The 26044-nt window shown below is 39.9% G+C and overlaps 3 protein-coding genes across 3 annotated transcripts; all 3 read left to right on the forward strand.

Moving 5' to 3' along the window:
• Positions 1–363: 363 nt before the first annotated feature.
• On the forward strand, positions 364–4345 carry LOC101482161 (zinc finger protein 706). The gene is made up of 3 exons (XM_004560041.4): positions 364–499; positions 1412–1560; positions 2864–4345. The coding sequence occupies exons 2-3, from the start codon at positions 1426–1428 to the stop codon at positions 2957–2959; spliced, it is 231 nt and encodes a 76-aa protein (XP_004560098.1). The 5' UTR covers positions 364–499; positions 1412–1425; the 3' UTR covers positions 2960–4345.
• A 3254-nt stretch (positions 4346–7599) lies between these two features.
• LOC101481383 (14-3-3 protein zeta/delta) lies at positions 7600–18918 on the forward strand. The gene is made up of 6 exons (XM_004560038.4): positions 7600–7722; positions 9683–9994; positions 16222–16345; positions 17142–17305; positions 17513–17608; positions 17856–18918. The coding sequence occupies exons 2-6, from the start codon at positions 9692–9694 to the stop codon at positions 17907–17909; spliced, it is 741 nt and encodes a 246-aa protein (XP_004560095.1). The 5' UTR covers positions 7600–7722; positions 9683–9691; the 3' UTR covers positions 17910–18918.
• A 932-nt stretch (positions 18919–19850) lies between these two features.
• LOC101481678 (polyadenylate-binding protein 1A) lies at positions 19851–25038 on the forward strand. Its single transcript, XM_004560039.5, has 16 exons — positions 19851–20143; positions 20458–20684; positions 20886–21079; positions 21243–21358; positions 21737–21876; positions 21975–22069; positions 22195–22332; positions 22531–22626; positions 22715–22987; positions 23111–23201; positions 23305–23427; positions 23539–23681; positions 24002–24086; positions 24181–24311; positions 24453–24543; positions 24656–25038. The coding sequence occupies exons 2-15, from the start codon at positions 20492–20494 to the stop codon at positions 24540–24542; spliced, it is 1908 nt and encodes a 635-aa protein (XP_004560096.1). The 5' UTR covers positions 19851–20143; positions 20458–20491; the 3' UTR covers position 24543; positions 24656–25038.
• Positions 25039–26044: the final 1006 nt, after the last annotated feature.

Raw genomic sequence — 26044 nt, forward strand, 5'->3', positions numbered from 1 at the left:
ATGTATTTTACGAAAGCTTATGAATATCATCTTAATTGTTAATTGGCGTAAGAGAAAACTATGGTGGCTGTTCCTTCGTGTTGTATCGCGACACCTTGTGGCATGCATTTGTCTTGCACCTTGAAGGGAAAACTGTTATACATTTGCTGAGTTCAAAGGTGTTTTGCTATTCTTGTTGTTTTTCGGAAATGTATTTTTGTGGTTAAATAACTACTTTACGTTTTATTACGCCAATTTTTCTTCCTGGGAAATGTTCCTCCTGTAAAGAAAGATGGAGCCTTCATGTGCTGTCAGTAAAGCCCCCAACTTGATTCGTGTAGAACTGTCATGATTTGGGGTTTACTGGAAATCTTTGAATGCATCATAGTTCATGGTTTGGGCATGCGCACTAGTGCGGTGACGCCAAACGGCAGGGATAGGCGAGAGTTCCAGAGGACTCAGCGTAGTGCTGCTTCAGTTTAGTGATTGTCTTCACTGATACAAGTACTTTTTTTAACTGGTAAGGTATTTACAAAACGCCTAGTAGTACGTTTTAGTGCTCAGTGTCTACTTAAAGTCGTGTTCATTGTATGTGTCAATGTATTATCCAAGCTACCGGATAGCAACCGGCTAACTGAATGCTAGTGTCTCTGAATTAGTACGAAAAGAAATGTATGGTTACATTTTTTTTCTAAAAAAAAAAAAAAAGTTATTTTAGTGTTATCAAGATGTCTCCGAAGTGAGAAAAACGGTAGTTGAAGTTGTTAAGACTAAAGCAGCATTTTCAAATAACGTTAGCCTTGAATGGGCACTGCATGGCGAGGACTGTCCTTACATCACCCACCGTGGTCAGTGGTGGACGATATTTTAACTTAAATATTTGCTGATTAAGGTAATGCAATGTGGCAACTGAAAAGAGACATCAACACTTATTTTGTGACGTGCTTATTATTCGAATAGCTGACTGATTCTGGTTTGATGATAGTAAACGAGTTCGGCTTTAAAAATGTCGCTCAGAAACAGAGTTCATACAGTCCCTACAATACTGACCTAAATCTTATAGTCTGTCTATAATAACTTTGAAAATGAGCATTTAGATTTTCTTTGGGGAAATTTCCGAGATAATTGCCTGATGCATGTGACCCAAAAAGCAACAGTTAGCCTAGTTCCAAACGGCGTTTCACAGCCGCTGCTGCCTTGCACGTTTTGAAGTCTAGTTAAGTTAGGAGACAGGTATGCTTCAGCTGTAAATAATTAATAGTTCTTAAGCCAAACCCTCAGCTGCTGTCACTTCTCTGCATTTCAGGATGGTGTGGCTTTTATTCCCTTGGTGCCTTGCATTTCCCTTCACCTTCCCTAAAGTCATTGTATTAGAGGCTTGTCATCTTCTTGCTAGTGCTGTGTTGATTAAATTGTTGTATATTTTTGGCAGGTGGAACATCAGAAATGGCCCGTGGGCACCAAAAGTTCCAGTCCCAGCAGAAAAACGCCAAAAAGCAGGCAGAGATCAAGAAGAGTAAAGGCCATGACCAGAAGGCTGCAGCTAAGGCTGCTTTAGTATACACATGCACCGTGTGTCGGGTATGGGCTAAAGCTGACATTAGCAGCATTAGCTAACATTTAACCATGTAGTTAGGATGGAACTCACTACACAGGAGGCTGGCAAATCACTGCAGTGGATTTGATCATATTGTTTGCAATGTGATTAAGTCAATACCTATACCATATCTCATTTCACACTTCACTGTAACACTGAAGTTGGAAGTTATACCTCCCAGCCAGCTACCTTAAATAACTTCACCATGTTATGTGATTACTAGGTATGATCTCATTTCAGTAAAGTCTAGGTCAGTAAGCTTTCCTAGACTGAGTTAGAATTGCTTGGCATTTCTTATATTTTGTAAACAATCAAATATAAAACATTAAGAGTAGAACAGAAGTGAGTCACAAGCTGAAAGCAGATCACAACCGAGATTGGATTCATCCCAGTGCTGTTTTACCTGGACAGCATGGATTTGTGCAGGTTTATAATTGACAGCTTATTGATAAAGTATGCCAAGCTAACAGGTCATAGTAATCTTACAGCCCCCCCACCCCCCTTCAAGTTTCAACTACATCTCTACGATTGTTAGAAAGGTGTGATGGAAAGTGGTTAAAATCCCTTTCTAATACCCTCATACACCTTTTGCTTCTCTTTTCACACCTGTGCCAAGGACGGTCAGCTTTTCTTGTCACTGCCGTCATCTGACACACAGGTGGTGGCATGCAATGCTGCTCGGTTGGCACAGCACTGCCCAATGTTTAGCATAAATGACATCAGCTTCTGCTCTTCCTGGAAGAATGAAGCGACAAATGCAGGCAATTTGTTTTTGATTTTACCTGCATTCAGTGGGACAAACAGATTTTCTGTCTCTGAGACCATTTCACAGTCATGTTCTCTTCAGTGCTTGTCCAGAATCGGACTGCTTTTGAAATTTGTCAGAACTCCAGGCGATTTTCCTCTTCACCAGTCTGTGTTTGCTCCTGGATTGACTGACCAGGTTGAAGTCAAACATGAGCTGTCATGCTACATCCTGTTTACATGTTTTAACTGGAAAACTCACCAGGCAACGTGACTTTCTGTATTACCTGTAAATAAGTTTCTGTGTTTCCTCTAGCCATTTATCACTTATCCAAGCGATTACAGAGCGGCAGCAGCTCAAAGCCTTAACAATGACTAAACAAGCTGGTGTTTGTAATGTAATCTAATATCCAACCAGTCGAGATCATATTGTGAAACACCTTTTGTCTCATATTATGGTTTTGCTGATATATCTGAGTAAACTGATGTCATTCTCATTGATGTCGTCTTTTTTTTTTTTTTTTTTTTTTTTCCCTTTACCAGACACAAATGCCCGACCCGAAGACCTTTAAGCAGCACTTTGAAAGCAAACATCCAAAGTCTCCAATGCCCCCAGAGTTGGTTGGTGTGGAGGCGTAATGGATTAACCTCTTTCTGTAAGGCAGTTGGAACCAACTCAGGACAGGCTTCTACATTTTGAGGTGTTTCAGATAATCTTCAGTACAGCTTCAGTTATTGCTCATGATGATTAACTGATGTATGGGTGTGCTTATGTAGGGATTTTACACAATCAATTGGACTGAAGACAGCTACCCTCTCTTGGCATAAATGTATGTGTTCCACTTTTGATTGTATGCAATATTTGCAAAATCTGATCATTTCAAAATGTTATGCTCACAAGACTAGCTTGTCCATGGGCTCCACCACCATCTCAGGTCTCCCACTGTTTCACAGCAAGCTTTGAATACAAGATGAATTGGCACTGGCTCAAATGAACAAAGATGATGATGATAATTGGAAGTTATCTGCCAAATCCAGTGTAATGTGAAATCCATTATGGGTTTTGACTGAGATGGATTTGTGATGCAGAAGGGTTGATGTCAAAATAATAGTTATCCAGAATGTGACTAGAGTTCATTAATGTCCTTGCAAAGTCACATTCATAACCACTAATGCTGTGTTCTTTCTATTAGATTCAGATTTACTTCTAATCTGCACTGATTATATATATCTATATATATATAAACACATATATTTTTTGGCTTGGTACCATTATTTTTTAATGAGTCTATTGTTGTTGAAGTGAAAAATGTGTCAAATGTACTGTCCTGCACAGTTGCTGAAATTGTGCATTGCATTTACCCCTCAGATTATCATGAAACAAATTTTGTGTCAAATAAGTTTTTGTCATGTGCAAAATTTGTAAAAGCTCTGCAGACAGGGCACTACACGTCTGATCACTGCAAAGCTTTCCATGTTCCTACTCTGCTGCTGCAGTAAACATCTGGATATTTACCTTTGATCCTATTATAAGAGGTATGTCGACTGAAAATAGGTTTGCACTGGGTGTTGTAAATGACAACACTAATGAACTCCTGTCCCCAGAGTTGGTCATTGTAGTAATACATGTGACATAATTGTGCACAGCTATTGTATGTATTCTGCAGTGTAACTTGTCTCACTGTCATCTCTATGGTGTATGTGAAAACAATCCCAAGTGCAGTCTCGTGCTCTTTGGTTTGTTTCAGCTCTGAACCTGCAAAGTCTAAACTAAATTACACCGTACATCATCTTACTTTACCTTATTTTATATAAGTTGATCATAGCAGGCAAAGACAGTTTTAATTCATTGGAAGGAACTATTTTCAATACATTTGGACCTGCTGGTCATTAACCACTGACATTGTAACACTGCTAAAGTCTGGACTGACAACCAGCCATGTTTTTACTTTTTGTAATAATCATATCTTTGTCCACAAAATGTAATGTATAGCCTTTGAATAAAGTTATTTTATATTAATATTACCAAGTTGTGTTTTTAACTTTGAAAGTTGCTAAATTCTGCCTTAGGTTCCCCTACAGTAGGTGGAAACTTAATGGAAGCTCAGCTTCTTTTTTTCTGCCGCTCCTCTTAGGGGTCACCACAGCATCTGCTCCATCTCATCTTGTTCCTTCCATCATTTTCTGTTACTCCAACCATCTGCATGACCTACTGTGGGCTTCCTCTTAACCGACAGCTCCAAATTCAGTATTGTTTGTCCGGTATCTCCACCGTCTGTCTTCTGTACATGTCCAAGCCATCTGACCTTGAGATGTCCTTCATATTTTTTCCAATCTGGTCAATCACTTGGCCTCCTGCCTTTCTGTAAGTGCCACTGTCTCAAAATCATACATCATAGCAGGTCTCCCTATCATCTTGTAAACATTCCCTTTAACATTTCACCTCTGACACTCACCCCACCCTCCCTACACTCTCTTCTTCATCTCTTTTGTGTCGCTTTTGCTTCAAAATGTTCATCTCATGTATTTATATTTACCCATCGTCAGTACCTCTACTCCTTGGAACTTCACTTTTCTGTCTGTATCCCTCGTATTTGCTCTAGAAGAATGCTCCGCCGAGTAGGTGGAAGAAAACAGCTTGTCCACCTGCTCTCTATGCTCGCTACAGATCACAAAGTCATGTGTAAACGTCATAGTCCACAGAGACTCCAATCTGACCTTGCAAACAAGAATGAGCTCACCACTATCTCACTGCCCTCATACCTGTCCTGCACCACCCCTTACATACTTTGCCAGCACGTTTCTTCCCCATTTTTCAGGCATCGTCTGTAGTAAACAATCTGGTTAAAAAGTCCAATGATCTTTCTTCTAGACATCTCCAACCCTCCACAGGTGTGTCATCTGGATCAGCTGCCTTTCCACTCTTCATCCTTTTCTTAGCTGTTATTCCTTCCTCGTTATTATGGGCAATCAACATGATTGGACAGTTTCTACAATTTTAATCCTGCCGACTATTTGGTGTGTTTGATATATTTCTTTGGTATATTTCTTCGTCTGCCTCCGCTCTTCCATCTGTTTCAGGTAACACCAACAAATTTAATCTGCGCAATTGGTTTCATTAGCTTCTCGGCTCATACCCCATTATGAGTCAAAGATCTTCTGCTCAGCTGCACTGTTGATGGTAAAATCTCTATATTTATGAACCAGAAATGTAGCACAAGCATAATGAGTTCCTTGCTTAATGGGAATGTTACATAAATTGGTACACAGGTGGGCTTTTTTGTTTGTTTGTTTTTTTTGTATTCATACTTCCTTGTTAATGCACACATCCTGTTGGTAATTAGGGTGGAAAATGTCAGCAGAATATTAGAGCTATAAAATTGAAAAGGCTATTATAGTTCACACTCTTTGCTTCCTCTAAGAGTGGTTATTTATTGATTTACTGTAGTGTAACATCTACAGAGTGAATTGTTTCAGGCAACCTCTGGCTCTGTATACACCGATGAGGAAGCCTGGAGCTTATCTTGTGACTGGTGCACAGTAAATAGTGGGGTCAGAGTGGTGTTCTGCTGGACCAACAGGTTTTGTGAAGAAGGCCTTAAAACAGCTTTTCTCATTGTCTCTTCCCTGACTACAACCACGAAAGACCATATACAAGATGTGAGACTGCAAAAGACTTGATTTTATGTTGGGGTTATTTCATAGTATGATATAAATTTTTTACACAATGATATCACAATTGCTCATGCATAGGTTAGCACATTTTGATTGAAGAAAATATAGCCATTCCTACATGTGTAGAAATGCCATTAAAGTGATATAAGTTAGAGTTTGTTAAATATAATTTCAAAGTTACAGGCGTATAAAACTCCACGTGAAAGTGTACTCTACTACAGGTATCATGTATGTGACTACACCTCCAGATTTATATTACACATTGTCCAATCTACATACTTAAATGTTAGTCTGTATTTTTCACTTTAAACGGATTATTTTCATTTAATTTGTCTTTAATGATCATTTGAGTTTTTTTGCCATTATTTATAATTTATTCATTGATAAATTATCCTGCAAATAACAAACTCTTGATACATCACTCACCAAGGACCACGTCAGCATTGTGAAATCTAAATACCCTGCAGGATTTTTAGGAGTACCTACCTTTAATAAGACATGTAGATCCAAGATCAAAATTTAGTTGTTTTTTTTTTTTTAATCCCTTTATTAATTGTCTAGTTTAGTTCTGTTTTTATTGCTTAATTACACCAATCAGACTCTATTGTAGCACTTTAAGGTTTCAATCAGAGATGTTACATAAGCTGAGTGACCCTGTGACAACTGACTTTTTGCAGTGTACCCATTCATCTTGTGCATGTGTGTGCATGTGCATTCAAGTTCTGTGGATAAGGTTGATGGACTGAATGAGAACTCACCCAACCGGTTACATGTAAGCAATCACTCAGCTTAATCTTATTTTTTTTCCCTTTCTGCGAAATGACTCTGGTTTGGTGCTACGCCCTTCCTGGACCACAAACTGACAAGTGTGAAGATCTTTTTTCTTCTTTGCATTTATGCCTATGATTTTCTACACCCAGTACTATGTGCTCTGCTCTTAAATAGGTTACAAGCTTGAAATCTTGGCCCAAGGGGAAAACATGTGACAGGGCAAAAATAGCTTTACTCTCTCCCCTTGGAAACCAACCAGAATGCAGAAATAGTAGTTTCTGTTAAGCAAGATATACTGTAACCGTGTCCTGTGTTCTAGTTTGTGATGCCCTCAGCATCCTTAGCAAATAATCTTATTGAAAATATTTTATTTTGTGGAAATATCACAGAGGCATTTGAGTGAGGGACATGGTTCTCCTAATAAAAATTGATCTGTACATATATATATATATATATATATATATATATATATATATAGCTACTTGAGTGTCATTCAGTGACTGACATTTCCTCTTAGTGTTTGGTGTCTGCAGTCTCTACTCTTATACAAAATGATGATATACAGTAAGACAAAGATCTGTATGTTGGATATATCACTGATGTTAACTGTCTTATTAAGAGGAATTCTCCGCTTGCTGGAGGCAGTAAAATAAGCTTAATCACAAGTGCCTGTATCATAGCGGTAAAATAATGAACTGCAAAGTCTTCAAAGGGTGCTTTTGTCGACTACATTATATGCACTCATTTGCCTCACAAAGACTGGAGAAGTAATGGTGAACTACAACTTCCATGTTACTTTGCTTTGGTTGTCATGGTAACGTTTGACGTCAGCCCTCCTTTTCTCCGGCAGTGCCTTGGACTGATGTGATTGGAAGGAAACCCCGTGGACTGCATTCAGTCGGGCGGCTGAGAGAATCAGCTGTGGCTTGGTAACACTGACATCTGCCAATACTCAGGTATGAAATGACTTGCAGCTTTTTAAAGTGCATTTTGAAACTCGTATCATCTTAAGGTCTTCTGACTTTTCATTAATCAGACTAGCTATAGAGATTCATTGTCTCCAGTTGGTAGCAGGGTTGCGTCTTCCGGCGACGCTCATCAATCTAAAGAACAATGGCATGGCTAGCTTAGCTAACGTTACATTGTGGGATATGGCTAATGTCTGGTTTCAAAAGGAAATGGCAGACGGAGAAGGCGTGTCTGTCGAATAATTGAAGCTCTGAAATTTTGGCACTCATACAAACGGCACATTTTGTTTAAAACGAGGGTATTTAGCGATTTATTAATTAAGCGGTATGATGCTTGTCATCTTAAATTGAAAGTTTTTACAATTAGGTGCCTAGTGTTGAAAGGAAAAACGAGGTTAATTGAAATGTATTTTCTTGTGTGCCACCAGGCGAGCAGCTAGCTTAGTTCAACTGCGATACACACCTTTTTAAAGGCGTCGCGCCTACTCAGCTGTCTCCTGTTTTTCCTTGTATTCTTGTAGTTAACATTGTGTGTAGATATTTGAAATTGTGAGCATGACGGGCTACCTATGAAGTAGTCACGTTTATGCAAGACTTTTGCTTGGCGTTACTCTTTCAGGAAATAGACGGGGCCATACTTGAAACGAGTCACGCGGGCCTGAATGTAGCGGTTGTTTTTTTCATTCACTGAATTGCGTTTCTACGGTGAGATTGTGTGTTTGAGTTTGCGAGAAGCGCTTTTGGGTCAGTATCGACTACAATAGTGACTTTAATGCCAGTATAATGTGTCCAAGCACGCTTTACTTTGCGCACTTTAGCTTCCGCTTTTTGGGCAAGCCACAGGTACAGGGAAGGGTGTGGTGTGTGTACCGGAGGAACAGAGAGGCGCATCAGAGGCGAGCCAGCAATACAGGATTGAGTTCTTATTTTTGTCCGTACGGTGTCCACTAAATTCTCTTGGCATTATATTATTCTTATCATCCCTTCTGCACATCTATTTGCTGATTAAAGTCGATGCATATTAACATGGTGCATTCTGCTCCTAGGCGAGGGGTACACTGACGGGCAAAGATCGACTTCCTTGTTCACACACTTGTGCTCTTACGGTTATAAGAAGCTGTTTACTTACGGATAACATGACGGTTACAATAACTTTTAAAATTTCCTAGCTTATTTGGCCAAAGATTGGAACTGAAAAAAGAAATGCATTATTTTCTGTACGTTAGGATGGATCTGAACACAACACACTACACTACATGTACTGGAATGGAAAAAAGGAATTGATTTTTGTGTAAACCCACTGGCTGTTTTTGATAGGTCAATCGGATGTAAGCTATTGACATAGTAATGACAATTCCTATGTGTTGATGTGTGCATAGTCTACATAGTGCTTTAGGCTGTAAACTCTAGCTGGTATTCCACAGTTCTTCTGTTACAAGTCTACAGGATCTCACATTGCCCTGTAATTTGCAGGGCTAATACTGTACAAGATGCTTAGGTGGCTACTTGTAGTGTTGCTGTGCAGGCTTTGTTGGCATATTAATTAAATAGATCTACAGCTTTGTTTACTGGTCTTATTTAAGCACAGATATCCCTTAAACAGAAATATCTGTTTTTTTCAGTCGGTCACAGTCTTTCTTTATGACTATAAATAAATCCTTCAAATGACAGGAAAAACTTCCACGGTATGCATCATTGTTGTTCCTTGTAAAGGTACTGAAAGACGGGGGGGGGGAAACTCAATTAAACGTGTTAGGTGATGTGTGCAGTTTTTTTTTTTTTTTTTTTGTTTGTTTTTTTTAGGACCCACATTCATTATTGTATTTCCACTTTGACGCATTAAATGACCCTGAAATGAAAAATTGTATCTGCTGGTGGAACAGAAGAGTTGTCATACTACTTTTTAACTTAACTGATTTCAACCTTTTCTATGTTCCCCATTCTCCAGTGAACAGTCATGTCTGAGGCACCTCAGAAGGAACTGGTGCAAAAGGCCAAGCTGGCCGAGCAGGCTGAGCGTTATGATGACATGGCTGCTCTGATGAAGTCTGTGACAGAGGAAGGCCTGGAGCTGTCAAACGAGGAGCGCAACCTGTTGTCAGTGGCATACAAGAATGTGGTGGGTGCCCGTCGGTCCTCGTGGCGCGTGGTCTCCAGCATTGAGCAGAAGACCGAGGGCTCTGAAAAGAAGGTAGCCTTAGCCAAGGACTACCGGGAGAAGATTGAGACTGAGCTGAAAGAAATCTGCCATGATGTCCTGGTGAGATTCATTTATTATTAATTCATTATTTTTTCTTTTAGATTGGGGGGGTTAAGAGACATGGCTGAGATTGTTTGGACATTTGCAGTGGAGGGATGGTGGATGGTGTGGTACTAGGAAATGGGCTATTGAAGCTGAAGCTAGTAGTGATGAGCAGAAAGGCCTCACAACAGACTAATGGATGGAGGAGATGCAGAGGGTCAAGAGAACCTTTGAAATGATAAACTCAAAGTCATGAAAATTTGTTACACATATTAATTTTTCACATTAATATGTTGCTGAAATCTTTAAAGTTGTTGAGGCTGTGGTGATTTTCCACAGAAATATTCCACCAAAGGCACAGGAAAAATAATGGGAATTTGCTTAAAGATTAGCATGAACTGTGTTCCCCAGGTTTGGGGGGGGGGGGGGTGTAATAGAAATAATTCAGTCTAACAGTACACCATCCTTGCTGTGACCTCAATGCTAGAACATAATTGAGTTATTGTTAAAGATCATCTCGGCAATAGTGGTTTGCATTTGACCTTACTGATGTATGTAATGAGTCTATCAGCATCTTCTCATTTGAATATCCTAACATACTTTACTTGTCCTCTTGGCAAAGTCAGCTTTGCTGTATTTTTACTTTTGTACCATTGTGGAAAGGGTGTTTATCTTGATGCCCAAAAATATGATTACAGAAGTATTCTGTAAATATTACAAAGATTGTAATGGAAAGAGCGCGTATCTTTAAGACTAGTACTTATACAGCACACTTCTCTCCATTTTTTTTTTAATCGATTAATGAAAGCACTTTCTATTACAAACTTCACCAAATCACTTACACATTTACACACATACAAGTACATTTTTATACACTAAAGCGCCTTCTAGCATTAACACTCCAATGGATGCATAAGGGAAAACTTGGGGTTCAGGGTCTTACCCAAGGATACTTTGATATGCAGAACAGAGGAGCCAGTGATCAAGCCACTGATCATTTCAATTGGTGGAAGACCCACTCTACCTCCTGAGCCACAGCCACATCTTAATAAAAATAGTGTACATGTACATACGTGTACATACCTTAATAAAAACAAGCAGGTGAGATGTTAGAACGCTTTTATTTTTATTTTAGTGGACACTCAATACAATAGACAGCTACTTGGGGTTTGTTAAACCTGAGTGGCGAAAAGACCGCGAGGGGGTTGAAAACGATGTGCCGGGAGTCCGCTGTTCTTGCCGGCTGTAATAATCCTCGACCTCGCTGTCTGCTATGGAGCTGGCGGGTCACAGACGTCTCCGAAAACGTCGGAGCGCGTTTGGAAATATATGATATCTTGATAAATCGAGCATATATTTGAAGTTTACACAGCTACATTCTCGCTTGAAAAGAACTTAATAGTTTATTTTGTGACCCAGAAAGAGTAATATTTAAAAGTTTTTAGCCCCGCTTGTCCGCCATTGCCGCGTTTGAGTTTTGGACGAAATGCATTCTGGGATATTTAGCTGTACCAAGTCCACACAAGTCACCACCGATGCATGCTCGATAAAACGGGCGGAGCGAGAACACATCCGGGACTTTTTCGCGTTCTCGGCTTGATGCGTACTTCGAATTGGAACAGTACTTGGTCTCCGACTGATGACGTATCACAAGTACACGAGAAGGCAAGTACGCATATTGAGAAAGGCCCTTTATCTTTAGTTACCAGGGACAACTTGAGTCTCTACTTTGGACTGTCCAGTTGAAGTAAACTCGAGATTCCAAGTTTAGCATGCTGGGAATTAGGGATGTTCCTGGCGACTAATTTCTTTGTCAACTAAATGAGGCAAAAAAAAAAATCAAGTAACTGGCTATTTAAAAACAAAAACACTCAGATTTCAGGTTAAATTTAAGAACCGTTCAACTACAAAAAAAACTCCAAGCAAAGGCTTTTTTTAAAACGTTAGTCACATTCTTCAGTAATGAGTCATGCTGCCCAACTGTGAGGCACCTTGCAATCATGCACTCATGTACCCTGGGGGCTCCTTTGGGTAGGACAGCACCTGTCCACCTCAGCTAGCTCCTTTCGATGTGGAGGAGGAATGGCTCTCTTCTGAGCCCCTCCCGAGTGACTGAACTCCTCATCCTATAAAGAAGGGAAAGCACATCCACCTCTCAAATAACGCTCAGTTATGCTGCTTGTCTCTCTGATCTTTTTTTTTTTTTTTTTTGTCTTTAAAAGAACTAACAGTAATGGTGTTAACAAAAAAATCAGGCCAAGATAAATGTTTTTTTGGCGTTTCTTACCAACTACGCTTGATCTGGTGACAGATGTTTGCATAACATTAGGACACGCTATTCACCGGCAGTGGTTAGAAAGTAAAATGTAAGACAATTAGATTAAACAACTATTACATCTGGTACCAGCTAGTGACAATAGTAACTAGAAAGTGCATTTTCTGAAGAAACTGCAGTGTGAATGCTGAAATCTGAATGTATCCACTGAAATGAATTAATTGCTGAATGTTAAGTTTTAAATGTTGAATGAGCTGGAAAATACAGAATTTTTAACCTGAAAACAAAAGTGCAAAACTTTCGAAAGCTGATGTTCAGACAGAAGAAGTTGGAAAATAGCTGAACATGTTTAAAATGTAAATTAGAAAAAGATGAGTAATAACAAAATAAAATTTAGAGTCCGAAAACATCTGAATGAATATTAAAAGTTCATATTCTTTGAATCACTGAATGACTAAAATGTGATCCCTCCACTTGGCTCCACACAGTTTAAAAAGTTTACAACTCTGAGCTTTGAAAGACACGCTGTTGGAAAGAGAACAACAATGGCTACATTTTGAGGGTAAAATGATGGCTGTAGAGCAAACACTGTGGACACAGCAGCAGTTGAAAGAGAAGTGTTTAAGATGAATCTTGGCAGAGTGAGAGACAGAGCTAGTTAAGCAGGCAGGTGTGAGCCTGGTTGCTATAGTGACTGCACCCAATGGCTCCATACACACGCACACAGACATGCACCTCACTTCTGCTGCTTAAAATAAACAGAAAAGTCAGCCCGAAACAAATCCTTCCCAAATGAAAAGTACAAGTCGTATTGACAAAATTCTGACCCTGAAAGAGTTGGAGGGAAGAGGCTGTGCATTGGTGACATTTATGAAAGAACCATAACACCTATTACAATAATAAACACATTGGATGAAAGAGGGCAGCGATGGATACGTTTTGAGTGTAAAATCATATCTGTAGAGCAAACGCTGTGGACACAGCAGCAGTTTTAAGAAAAGATTTTAAGATAAATTTCCCCCCTCCTCCCACTCTACCAGGAGTCTAAAAAACATACGGAATAGATAATAAAATTTTAAAATAATAATAAAGATTAGAAGAACAATACTGTGAATGCATTCACAGTAGCATGAATGCTTGAAAAACGCTAATGATTAGTTGACTAATTGTGCATGTCCCTACTGGGAATATAAATGCACACATGGTTATCTGTTTGGAGGGTTACAAAGCCCTCATCTTTCTTTTGGCTTGATCAGCTTGCTGCATCTACATTCTGTTACCAGATGAAGTATTTGTATTTTTGAAAAAGATGCATTTGTTAACTCCACTAATAGTTTACTTTTTCTACTGATCTTAGCCACTTGTTTTTGTGTTAACTATTTTTATAATTTTTGCAAACATATTAAGTACTCTATCCATCTGTCGGAGCTCTGCTTCTGTTCATCCCTTTCCCTGCGCATTATCTGCCCGGTGACTCATTGAGCCCTAATCCTATAATGACAGAGGCTGAGCTACAAATGTTCTGGCTCACTGCTCTCCACTTCCGCCAAAAAGCCTTATGGGGACTGAAAGAGAGAGCCAAATGGGCACATAAGGGGTGTGGGACAAGTGCACCAGCAGTGCGTACTTTAAGTGGACTAGTTTGTGTGAGCTTTCATCTGGCCCAGTCTAAAGACATGTTTATTCCTGTTCTTAGTAGCAGGACAAAAAAAGCTGTTGTCACAGACAGTGCAAACATTACTGAGGATGCAAAATATTTCACTTAATTTCTTCTTTTAAGGTTGGTTTTAAGCAATGTGATGTTAGTACTTGTTACATAATATAATTGTAGCAGTGAGTGCTCCTGCCTCATGGTGCCTGCACAAACACGTGTGCACACACCCTGATGCTCACTCTCACTGGCATGAATAAGATGAGGAACCACGTGTTAACTGGAAGGAATCTCCATGCAGACATAGTTTGTGCATTACTGTCATGTTTAGAAATATTAAGTTATTCCATATTTTAGTAATAACTCTCTGTTCTTAACTTGGGGATAGAACTTAAGATAAAAATGTAATGAAAGCAGAGTTGCTGCTACATTGTTATTGGGTTTGTTTGTTTGTTTTATTTACTCCCCATCATGCCATGGTTGTAGTTTTGATTTTAGCCTTGCCAGTGGCCCAGACCTACATTGACATCCCAGAGGGCTTCTCTGTTCAGTCACATCAGTGTAACAGCACTCACAAAATGCTTTTAGACCATTTTTGTAATGTATTTCCATCTTGCAACATTTATTTTTCCTAAGGAACAAAACTCAGCTCATCATGTTTTTGGAGGTCATATTTAAGACCTGTGAAAACATACAAATCAAGATGTTATTTTAATGGAGGTTTAACATTTGGTCACCAATGCTACAAGGAACAATTCTGCTTTGCCATCTGTAATCTCTTTATTGCACAGCTCTTGTGAGAAGTGCAAATGGCCAGATGGAAACTACATTAAAATTAAAGTATTCATTCATCGTTGTATACAGGCGCTTTGAGTACTCCGGGAGAGTAGAAAAGTGCTATATAAGAATCAGTCCATTTACCGTTAATGTTTGATATCGTTTCATTGCTCTTTAATATAGCACATTACCAAGGCACACTCCCACTAAAGAAAGGTATTCTGTTCCCTGCCTGCTAGTATTCATGTTACCCTCAGAACTAGGGTACCAAGTGGTGCATCCTTGTGTGGTGAAGAGCCGAGCTGGGTTCTGAGTGACCTACTTCTAAGCAAAAGCTCATCAGGAGTTCAGCAGCCTGGCTTTCTCCTCTTCCTTCACCCCTGTTGCTTTTCATCCACGCCCTCTTTTTTCCTCTGCCACAAATTTCCCATCTCAACCATCTTTACTCCACACTTGTCCATTCAGCCTGTCCACGTTTTTGTTTTTAATTGGACTAGGCAGAAATACCTTTAGCTTCTCCTGTAGGCTCAGGAAACAAGTGATGAGTAGAAATTGAATATTAACAGCACGTGATGTAAGAATACCGTTTTTTGTCAATGCATTATGCATACATTTACAATAAAGGTCACAGATGACTGCTGCCGTTTTGGCTTCAATGTTGTAAAACGTGCTTGCATATAGGACTGTGCAATATGACCAAAATGTCATATCCCGGTATAAGATGTCTATCGTCCTGACAACGATATAAATGACAAAAATGTAACATTTTCTGTAAATTCTGTGAATCTCGGGCAGCTCGACTTGAGTGAAGTGTTTTCAGCTGGGCGTTGTGTACCTGGAGTCGAGTGTTTCAACCGATGCGTGAAACTATACATTTTTAGACATAAGTTGTAATGGCCGCAATTTTCTTTGTGAGTATTTATTACACGGCGTGCTGCGGGGAAAAGCCTGTTCTAACATTTGAGTCTAAGGTTTATTTTTTGGCACCTGATGGCTCTTTCTTTGCTTCTCATCTGTAAACACTGCATACTGTTTCACGTGATTCAATTTATTTTGAAAAGTCTCAACAGGATCTTGAGCTTTATTGTGAAAGGTTTGTGGAAAATAAACAAGCGGACGGCGGCGCCACGTGATGGTTTTACCGTCGTTGTTGCTAACGACAACGCATAAAAACAGTTGCTTGTCCGTCCGTATTGTGGTTATATTAAACATAAGAGAAATAGAGAACTTTAAGAAATTAATATAGCCACTACAGTGACCATCAAAACGATGAAAAAATATTGCCGTAAACAGATTATTTTGCGACACCACGAAACAAACGATAGCGGAAAATGAAACAATAGACGTTTTATATCGTCGTCCGATATATATCGTTATATCGAACAGCCCTACTTACATATATTAGAGAACATGTTTTATATGCACTTTGAATCACCTTGTTGTTGAATTGTGCTATATAAATAAACTTGCCTTGCCTATTATATTAAATATCTTAGTCCATTGTTTTCTAAAACTTTGCTGTCTGTTTTTGTTTTCAAACAGGGTCTCTTGGACAAGTATCTTATTCCAAACGCTACAGCAGCAGAGAGTAAAGTCTTTTACTTGAAAATGAAAGGCGATTACTATCGCTACCTAGCGGAGGTGGCTACAGGAGACACCAAGAAAGGTAAGCTCCATTTCAGTATGGTGATGGTTTAGATCTTTGGCTGACTGAGATAAACTGAAATATACATATTAGATAAGATATCAGTTAACTTGTGAAAGTATCGGAGTGTACTGAATGACTGTGCTCTTTTCTTTATACTATTCTTTTGTAATTATATTTAAACCTTTTTCTCTTAACACCACAGGGACTGCACTTTATTTTGTTGACTTGTTACAATGACAATAGAGATTCTAATTCTGAAGTGTCAAAATGTCCTCCTTGAGTAAGAGGTAGGATGAATGTACTAAGGGCTAAAAGATCTTTGGTAGTTGCTGTCAGTTTTTAGAAAACTTTGAAAAAGATTACATTGAAGCATAGGTTCTTTTATTTTTATTTTTTTTTTACATACGATACCTTTTATTTGGTCTACAGTGACCAGCTTGGATTACTTGAATATTTTTCTTGGGATCAAATCATTATGGTCCTTTCAGGGATTTCCTACTTTTTTTTTTTTTTTTGACCCAGATGGTTGGGGGAAAGAAAGCATGCCAGTGTCTACAAATGAGACCGATGCATTCCCTCTTTGATGGTCTCTTTAAAGTTACTAAACTCTACTAATACTGGGAACATGGCTGAAAATTGTATTTTATACTTTTATACAGTCTAGTTTTATATTAAGTTCTGTTCTTTTTAAAATGCATAATGGAAGTCTGTGCAGGTCCCCATGGGTTAGACCAGTCAGATGTGTGTGTGGACAGGACATCTGTGGTAAATAGTTTGAAAACGCAGCTCCACTGCCCTTTCCTTTCTCTTTCAGGCATCATTTCAAATTCACAGGAAGCCTACCAAGCCGCCTTTGATATCAGCAAAAGTGAAATGCAGCCCACACACCCAATCCGTCTTGGTCTTGCCCTTAACTTCTCCGTTTTCTACTATGAGATCCTCAACATACCTGAAGAAGCCTGCAAGCTCGCCAAGCAGGTAAACTCATTACTCCACATAGCTTCTGTTTACATTTCTGAAGATTTTAAAGTGCTAACTGTAATGTTATTTCTCTGCTATCAATCTTTGAGGACTCAAGTGTAAATTTGCTGTTAAATACAAATGACAGCTAAAACCTGTGTACACAAACACAACAGCTTGTTTTAGGCTATCGAAATCTCACCGAACTGTTTTTGAACCCTGTAGGCCTTTGACGACGCCATTGCAGAGCTTGACACCCTGAGTGAAGACTCATACAAAGACAGCACACTAATCATGCAGCTATTGAGAGATAACTTGACGGTAAGTTACATTTCTTAAATCTTACTACTGAAATGACATTTTTCTTCACAAAATGATTTACCTGACTCAGACTAAAACTTTGTGGTCAGCTCTGGTAGTCCCAAATAAGTTATTTAACATAGGTCTGTATTTTAACATTCCTTTAAGATTAGATGTTAATGATTTTTGCTGTCCTTGCATGTTTGCCTCTCCTCTGCCGGGTCATTAATTCCTTTCTTCCCACTTACTGCTCCTTCTCTTTCCACAGCTGTGGACCTCGGACAACCAGGTTGAAGGCGAGGATTCAGAGCCAAGAGATTGAGCCAGACCCCCGTAGTCATCCCTGTTGTCCTGGCTCATCTTCATCATGATCATCAACACTGAGACCACCTCATTTTGATCATTGTCATCCAACTCTTTCCATCTTTTTTTCTATCTAAGGTCTCTCAGTACTCATCTCATTCCCATCGGTTTACTATTCCTTCTTTTTGTAGTAACTGTGGGGAAAGGGGAGGGGAATTCAAGTGGTGTGGTGGGAGGGTAAAAGTGTTTGGGTTTAGATGTTTTTGGGTGTTGCATTATTAAGGTGCTGGGTGAAAGGGCAGTTTCTTAAACTCATGAAACATGCAGCAGGTTAAGTTTGTAGAAGTAAGAAAATATTTAAGCTGTATGTGCTGTACTACTCATTAACGGTGCTGTTTTTGACCATCCTTTGATGACACATTTGTGCTTGACAAAAACAGGAGCTGCCTCCTTATATTTGAGGTGACAACAACTGAGTTTGTACATGGCAAGGGGAATAACAGCAGAGGTAAAGACAGTGAAGATGTGATTGGGAGAAGGAAGCCAAGATTTAGTTGGAAGACAAGGTTACATTCTACATACTGTTGCTCAACTTTCTACTCTTACTATCTTTTTTGTTTGTTTTTAGTAGACTGCTCTTGTATTTTTATGCATCAGTTATGAGGTATAGAAAACTTTGAAGAACAAAAGAGCACGAGCACACAAGCTTGTATTGTTTTTGTTTTGTATTGGCACGGCAGTTTAAAAAAAAAAAAAAAGAAAAAAGGGAAAAAAAGAAAAAGATCCATCTGCGTATCTAATTAATGCTTTTTCAAATTAAGACATTTTGTTTTTTCCTTTTTCTCAGTACTTGCCTGAACTGCATGGTGGTAAGAAGTAGTTTTTGGAGGAGTAAAGAAGGTTGTTGTTGGGCTGGTTAGCTTTGTCTGTCTTTGGAATTTTCTTACAGGACACCCAAGCATAACTGTAATTTTTGGGGGAAATGTGTAATTTCATGTAAGTGGAATAAAAAAAATAATTAAGTTTAATGTGTCCATTTCATTGCTACATTGGTGGGATTTGTGTTACAAGTTACCACTATACCCACCTTTTTTTCCACGCAGCAATATAAACCACATGCAGAATCTAATATAATGGATTAGTTACAAATACCGGTAAATAACTACTCTACAACACAGACCACATCTGGAAATTGGAGATGGAGAAATTCAAACACTAAAACGCCTTATACACATCTGAAAGCTATTTGATGGGATTTAGAAGTACACGTGTTGTTTAGCTGAAAATACTTGAAAAACGAAAAATTTGTGCTGCTCGGCTCCTTGGGTGTGTCTGCTGCTTCACTACCTTAGCTGTGAGCGCCCAGAGCACAGCCATGTCAGAGAAATGCTGAGTTGCTGCCGCATCTTTCAGAACCAACCCTCCAGTGAACACGAGTGCAATAAATGACACGGGAGTGTTCCTGCAGACGTTTCCCTCAGCTTATCTTCCTTGTAGTGTGACAAAGGTTACATGTTCACTGCATGTGAAGGATAACGCTTTATATTTTAGATAATGTCTTTAGTTTTCCAGGACTTCGTCCCAGTAATCAGAAAAGGCAATGGCTGACCGAAACGTGATGGAAGTAGCGTTGTTTAGGACACCAGGTAGTCTCTGCCCCAAGCGTCCGTGGTCTGTGCTTTGCCACCACAAGTATGCCCTTGTTGTTCCTTTTCCCCTCGCTTTTATAGGCGAATAATCACAAGAAATTCGTGAATACACGCCAATTAGAATACAATGTTGAAGACATAACTGAACATATAAGCCTCGTAAGGTGTAGAAAACAGTAAATCTTAAACGTTTATGAGACAGATTATGCGTCAGATTTTTAATTGTAAATTAAATATAGAGTTCAAATATCGCGAGATGTGTGACGTCAAGCATTGGTAGCAAACGCGCCGTGGTTTCGAGTGGAACAGGGAAACAACCTCCGCCGACCTTTCTTTCAATCCTGTAATCCGTCTGCGTAGGGTGTGCTCTGGGGCTAGTCTCGGCACACATTTTATTATGAAACAAACCAAAAGCTAGAGAGCACACGCAGACATATTTTTATAAGAAAAACAAAAATCGGTGAAGCAGGATTTGATTTGCCAACTCAAGCAACGCGAAGAAGACGCTGCCAACGGATAAGAAAGAAAGACGGAACGAGAAGAACGTTAGCAAGCTAAGCTGTTAGCCTCATTGTTGAAAGCGTGGGCGATTAACTTTAGCCAGGTATATTGTTAACTACTTGTTTTTTACGTTGAAGTCAGTTGTCCTTTCAGGCATACGTGTTAATTATAACATTTGTTTTGCAAGCTACCGAAATTTGAGTGCTGTAAGTAATTGCGAAAATTGAAATTTCAATTTGGGCCAGTCACATCGGTTAGGCCACGCTCCGACATTTTGCTAATCACGCTAACTAGCCCACGTTGTTAACGGTTAAGCGATAACTGCCTGCATTGGTGTAGAGACGGATATAAATAATCTCTCAAATCTTAAAAGGCTAATTTTGGTTGACGATTGTCCTCAAAATATCGAACTTGCAGTTGAGACGTAGCCTGAGAACACGCTTCGCCAGCCATGAATCCCAGCGCGCCTAGCTACCCGATGGCCTCCCTGTATGTGGGAGACCTGCACCCAGACGTTACCGAAGCCATGCTATACGAGAAATTCAGCCCGGCTGGACCCATCCTCTCCATTAGAGTATGCAGAGACATGATCACCCGTCGCTCCCTAGGCTATGCCTATGTGAACTTCCAACAGCCAGCTGACGGTAAGTTTACCGCGATCTATGTAGAGCATGTAAGGAAATGTGGTACTGACAGACTCCATTTTGAACATGTACCGTGCTACCTCGTTTTATCTTTAATTTTAAACATGTGCTTTATTAAATTATCAACATGCCATACTACTAGAATAATTAAATCACGAAGAAAATGGAAGTAAGTGCAACATATTTGTTTATTTGTTTTAGCCGAAAGAGCTTTGGACACCATGAACTTTGATGTAATAAAAGGCAGGCCTCTCCGTATCATGTGGTCTCAGCGTGACCCCTCACTGAGGAAGAGTGGGGTGGGAAACATCTTCATCAAGAATCTGGACAAATCCATCGATAACAAGGCCTTGTATGATACATTCTCTGCATTTGGAAACATCCTGTCCTGCAAGGTATCATCCTGTGGTGCCATTTCTTCTGGCTGTGTTTTGTATATGAAATCAACTAATTAGCATGACTAATGATTGGACCGTTTAAAGCCTGTAGAGTTTCAATTGTGTGGAATGCATGTTGTTTGTGAATGGTTTTGACCTCCTAAAATCTTCCTTCTCCAAGGTGGTTTGTGATGAAAATGGCTCAAAGGGTTACGGCTTTGTGCACTTTGAGACCCATGAAGCTGCTGAACGGGCCATTGAGAAAATGAACGGCATGTTGCTCAATGACAGAAAAGTGTAAGTGTGCCTACTGTTGTACAAGTCTGTGTTTGAAGGAGTGTGATCAAAGTTGTGTGTGACTGCATCTTGTTCTCCTGTTTTGCCTAATGTACTTTGTTGTTATAGAGCTTAGTTTTAAATCGTGAGGGAACTGAGCTGATAGGATTTATTACATTTTGGTTTGAAGCAGTGAAGTTCACATATTGCAGTAGCTCTAGAGTTATCACTCCTTATTACGTAAGCTGTATGTTGTTTTCCCAAAATGCTCTCTTCAATGTCTGACGCTCATTTTACCAACACAGGAGGACTTTCACCCCATTGTATTTGATTTAAACTTTATCAGAATATATTTTGATGAAGTTAGAAAATAAATTTTGTATGTCATGTTATTAACAGATTTGTTGGACGATTCAAATCGCGTAAAGAGAGGGAAGCTGAGCTTGGAGCACGAGCCAGAGAGTTCACTAACGTTTATATCAAGAACTTTGGCGAGGACATGGATGATGAGAAGCTGAAGGAGTTGTTTAGCAAATATGGTAAGATGGCAAGATTTCAGAGACACACTTTTAATAATCACAAATGCTGTTAGTATGATTTGCTGTGTTATGTGTTGATTAGCTCTTGTGTTTTGTAGGGCCTGCCCTCAGCATCCGGGTTATGACTGATGAAAGTGGCAAATCCAAGGGATTTGGCTTTGTCAGCTTCGAGAGGCATGAAGATGCCCAGAAGGTTAACAGCTTTGTTCTTTCTTGGGCGGCGGGGGACTTTTGGTATCTCCAGAGGCTTTGAAAAAGGCACTTGCTGTAGTTTATTCTTTGAATCCACACCTAATCATGACTTTTGTTTTGTTGTAGGCTGTAGATGAAATGAACGGTAAAGAACTGAATGGCAGGCAAGTCTATGTGGGCCGTGCACAGAAGAAAGGGGAGCGGCAGAATGAGCTCAAACGCAAATTTGAGCAGATGAAACAGGATCGCATGACCAGATATCAGGTTTGTTGGCCCATTTCTTGGTTAGAGCACTTTCATGCACCACATTGTGTCACAAGAACAATTTAAGGAAAGCTATCTTGCGTCTGATTGGTGCAATATTTAATTTCATTGCTGTGATGTTGGAGCATAACCTGAAGGACAGTAGCAGGAATGCTGAACTACCGTCCAACAGTTTCATTGTGATTTTCCATGTACCAGGGTGTCAATCTGTATGTGAAGAACCTGGATGATGGCCTTGATGACGAGCGTCTGCGCAAAGAATTCTCCCCATTTGGCACCATAACAAGTGCTAAGGTAAAAGCTTTGAGGGGTTTATTTGTGATCGTGAAATTAACAAGGCAATAATTAGACAAAATGCTAACCTATTTTTTTGTTTCCCTAGGTGATGATGGAGGGTGGACGGAGCAAAGGCTTTGGCTTTGTGTGCTTCTCTTCTCCAGAAGAGGCCACTAAAGCTGTAACAGAGATGAATGGGCGTATTGTGGCTACAAAGCCACTGTATGTGGCCCTTGCCCAGCGGAAAGAGGAGCGTCAGGCTCATCTAACCAACCAGTACATGCAAAGGATGGCCACTGTTCGAGCTGTGCCCAACCCTGTCCTTAACCCATACCAGCCTGCTCCACCTTCAGGATATTTCATGGCGGCTATCCCTCAGGTGAGTCAACAACACCCTATTTAGTACTTTTCCATGACATAAAACTCTGTTTTGGTCAACTGTACCAGTGTGCTGTGTTTTTTGGAGTAGCAGTAACTAATGACATGGCTTGATTCTTCTCAGGCTCAGAACCGTGCTGCATACTACTCTGCCAACCAGCTGGCCCAGCTGCGCCCCAGCCCCCGTTGGGCTACTCAAGGAGTGCGTCCTCAGCGTAAGTGATTACATGTAGATTATACGTATGCAGCCTTTACTTAAAAAGAGCTAAAGTCTAATGACTGTTTGCTTCCCCCCCATCCCCCCTTTCCTTCTTTTAGACTTCCAGAACATGCCCAATGCTATGCGCCCAACAGCACCCAGGCCTCAGGCCTTAAACACCATCCGTGCAACCGCCACCACCAACACCCAGGTCCCACGCATGATGGCTTCTCAGCGTATGCGTAAGTATTTTATCTTTGACTTGACAGGAATCAGATGCATTTAGTCTCCTCACGAGCCGATGATGAGTTGATGCAGTTTTGATCAGGCTCCTCTTGCTGTTGTCATTGCAGCCACACAGGCGCTCAACCAGCGCCCTGCCAATGCTTCAGCCGCCGCAGCCCCAGTGCGTGCCATGCCCCAGTACAAATATGCTGCTGGTGTGCGCAACCCTCAGCAGCACATGGCCTCCCAGCCACAGGTCACCATGCAGCAGGTAAGATATCAGTGGATGTAATTCATAAATATAATTGCTGCAAATTTTCTAAATGTACACCTTCAGGATATTCAACATTAAATGCAGTTGTACTGATTAATTTTTTTATAATTATTAATTTTATTTCCCCTCTCCCCAAGTGGGGTTCAGACTTTAGAACCTGGCACAGTTATGTGCTGCTTAATAAGCAAAAAGTAATACAAGTATTCATGACTAATATGGGTCATTGTAATTCACGGTCTGCTTCAAGTGGTAAAAGTGTGGTTGTGTAGTCATTAACCCCCCCCCCCCCCCCCCCCCCCCCCCTCCTCCTCCTTCAGCCGGCAGTCCATGTCCAAGGACAGGAGCCTCTAACTGCCTCCATGCTGGCTGCAGCCCCACCTCAGGAACAGAAGCAGATGCTGGGTAAATAATTAGTTCAGATTATAAGGAAATAAGTGTAAATGCTCATGGCACGTTATACTCGGTATTTAATTGTTGACTTCGTCCTCCCCTTTAGGTGAGCGTCTGTTCCCTCTGATCCAGAACATGCACCCCAGCCTGGCTGGCAAGATCACTGGTATGCTGCTGGAGATTGACAACTCAGAGCTGCTTCACATGCTTGAGTCACCTGAGTCGTTGCGCTCAAAGGTTAGTGAAACAAGTAATTTCTAATAAATGTGGTATTTCGTAAAGGATTAAATTGCTACAGATGGCCTATGCACCTCATAACTGATGTTTAATGGGAAGTGCAACATATAAATTGGTTTCATAAATGTAATGCTTTTGCAGGTGGATGAGGCTGTTGCTGTGCTCCAGGCCCACCAGGCCAAGGAGGCTGCTCAGAAGTCCTCCACCCCTGCTGGTGTTCCCAGCGTCTAAGGTGTGTTCTCAGGAGAGACATTTTAGGTTCATTCATAAATTGTTGGTGTGCAAATCATATTAAAGAGAAGAAGCAAATGTGTATTTGAGCCCTGTGTTTTTCTCTCTTGCAGATCGAGCATTTTGAAACCTGCTTCACCGATGGAAAAAGAAAAAAAAACTTAAACATTGAAAAACCTAAAACTCTGAAAACATCGCAAAATGATAAATTATTTCTTAAAAAAAAAAAAAAAAAGAAAACGATTGACTCTGCCAGGTCTAGGGATGGTTTGACTAGACCTTGATCATAAACAAAAATTTGTTGAAAAAAAAAATAGCAAAATAGAGAAAATTGAGATAATTAAATTTGAATGCATTCCTCTGTTTTATGTCATTTTACTGTGTCAGTGCTCAGAATATCCACCCACTTTAGGAAGGTGGCAGCTGGGCATCTTGAAAGGTGATTTGTATCGTAAACTACTGGCTGTAATAAACTCAATAAATAATTTGGGCTCTCTGTTTAGTAAATTACTGCAGTTGTCAACAGCTACAGGTCATACATAATTATTTGCTGTCAAGAGTTGATTTAATGTATTGGTTCTATTTTAAAGCACAGCCAGCTTTCCTCCACCAGGTGTCGCTCTCAGGCAGCAGTTTCCAGATTACACACTTTTCTGTGAACTATGTCATCATACATTTGATCTCATGCTTGTTTCGCTAAAAAAAAGGGCCTGCTGGACTACATGCAGAAAAATTGACTATTAAATAAAAGGACAAACAGTGTGTTGAATTGATTAGTATCCAGACTGATTGGATCCTGTTTTGTTCCATAGAAACTTTTTCCTGGAATAAAAAAATGTTTCACTTTTAAGATTCTGATAATACTGATTTAAAAAAAAAAAAAATATGAACTTAACATTGAAGGTTGATAGTGGGGCAGGCTTGAGGAAGTGTCTCATCAGCTCTTAACAATTGAGTTGGATAAGAGTTTAAAGCAAACAGTTGTACTCTTGTTTTGTAATGTGTGGAAGCCAATTGCTGTGTATTTTGTTGCCCTTGAAAGGTCAGCTTAATGAAGCATCAGCAAATGGAAAAACGCTGTAAAAACACAAAACAGAAGTGTGTTTGGGGGGACGTCAATGTGACTGAACCAAAACAGGAAGCATTGCACTGAAGCGGAGAACACTTGTGAAAGAGGAAAAAGTGCACAGCAATGTGTGCTGTAATCGCATGATTTATATTATACTCTAGTACATGTTTGCTATTAGCTGTTCACTTTTGGCTTGTCACTTGTTTTTTCTATTTGGTGGTGTTTCCTTTAAATGCAGTGCATTTGACCTTTCAGGGACACCATAGGTATTCTGATGAAGAGTGCTGAACCCCTGAGTGGGTATGTGTGCTGTCATCTGTTTATTGTATCCTGTCTTGAAGTTTCTACAGTTCTTCTTACCTCACAATCTGTGTTCATGTTCCTACACTACAAATTAGTGAACTGTTAAAATTATTAATAGTAGTATCCCATC

The sequence above is a fragment of the Maylandia zebra genome, linkage group LG11 (assembly GCF_041146795.1).
Source record: "Maylandia zebra isolate NMK-2024a linkage group LG11, Mzebra_GT3a, whole genome shotgun sequence".
In the NCBI taxonomy this organism is placed as follows: Eukaryota; Metazoa; Chordata; class Actinopteri; order Cichliformes; family Cichlidae; genus Maylandia; species Maylandia zebra.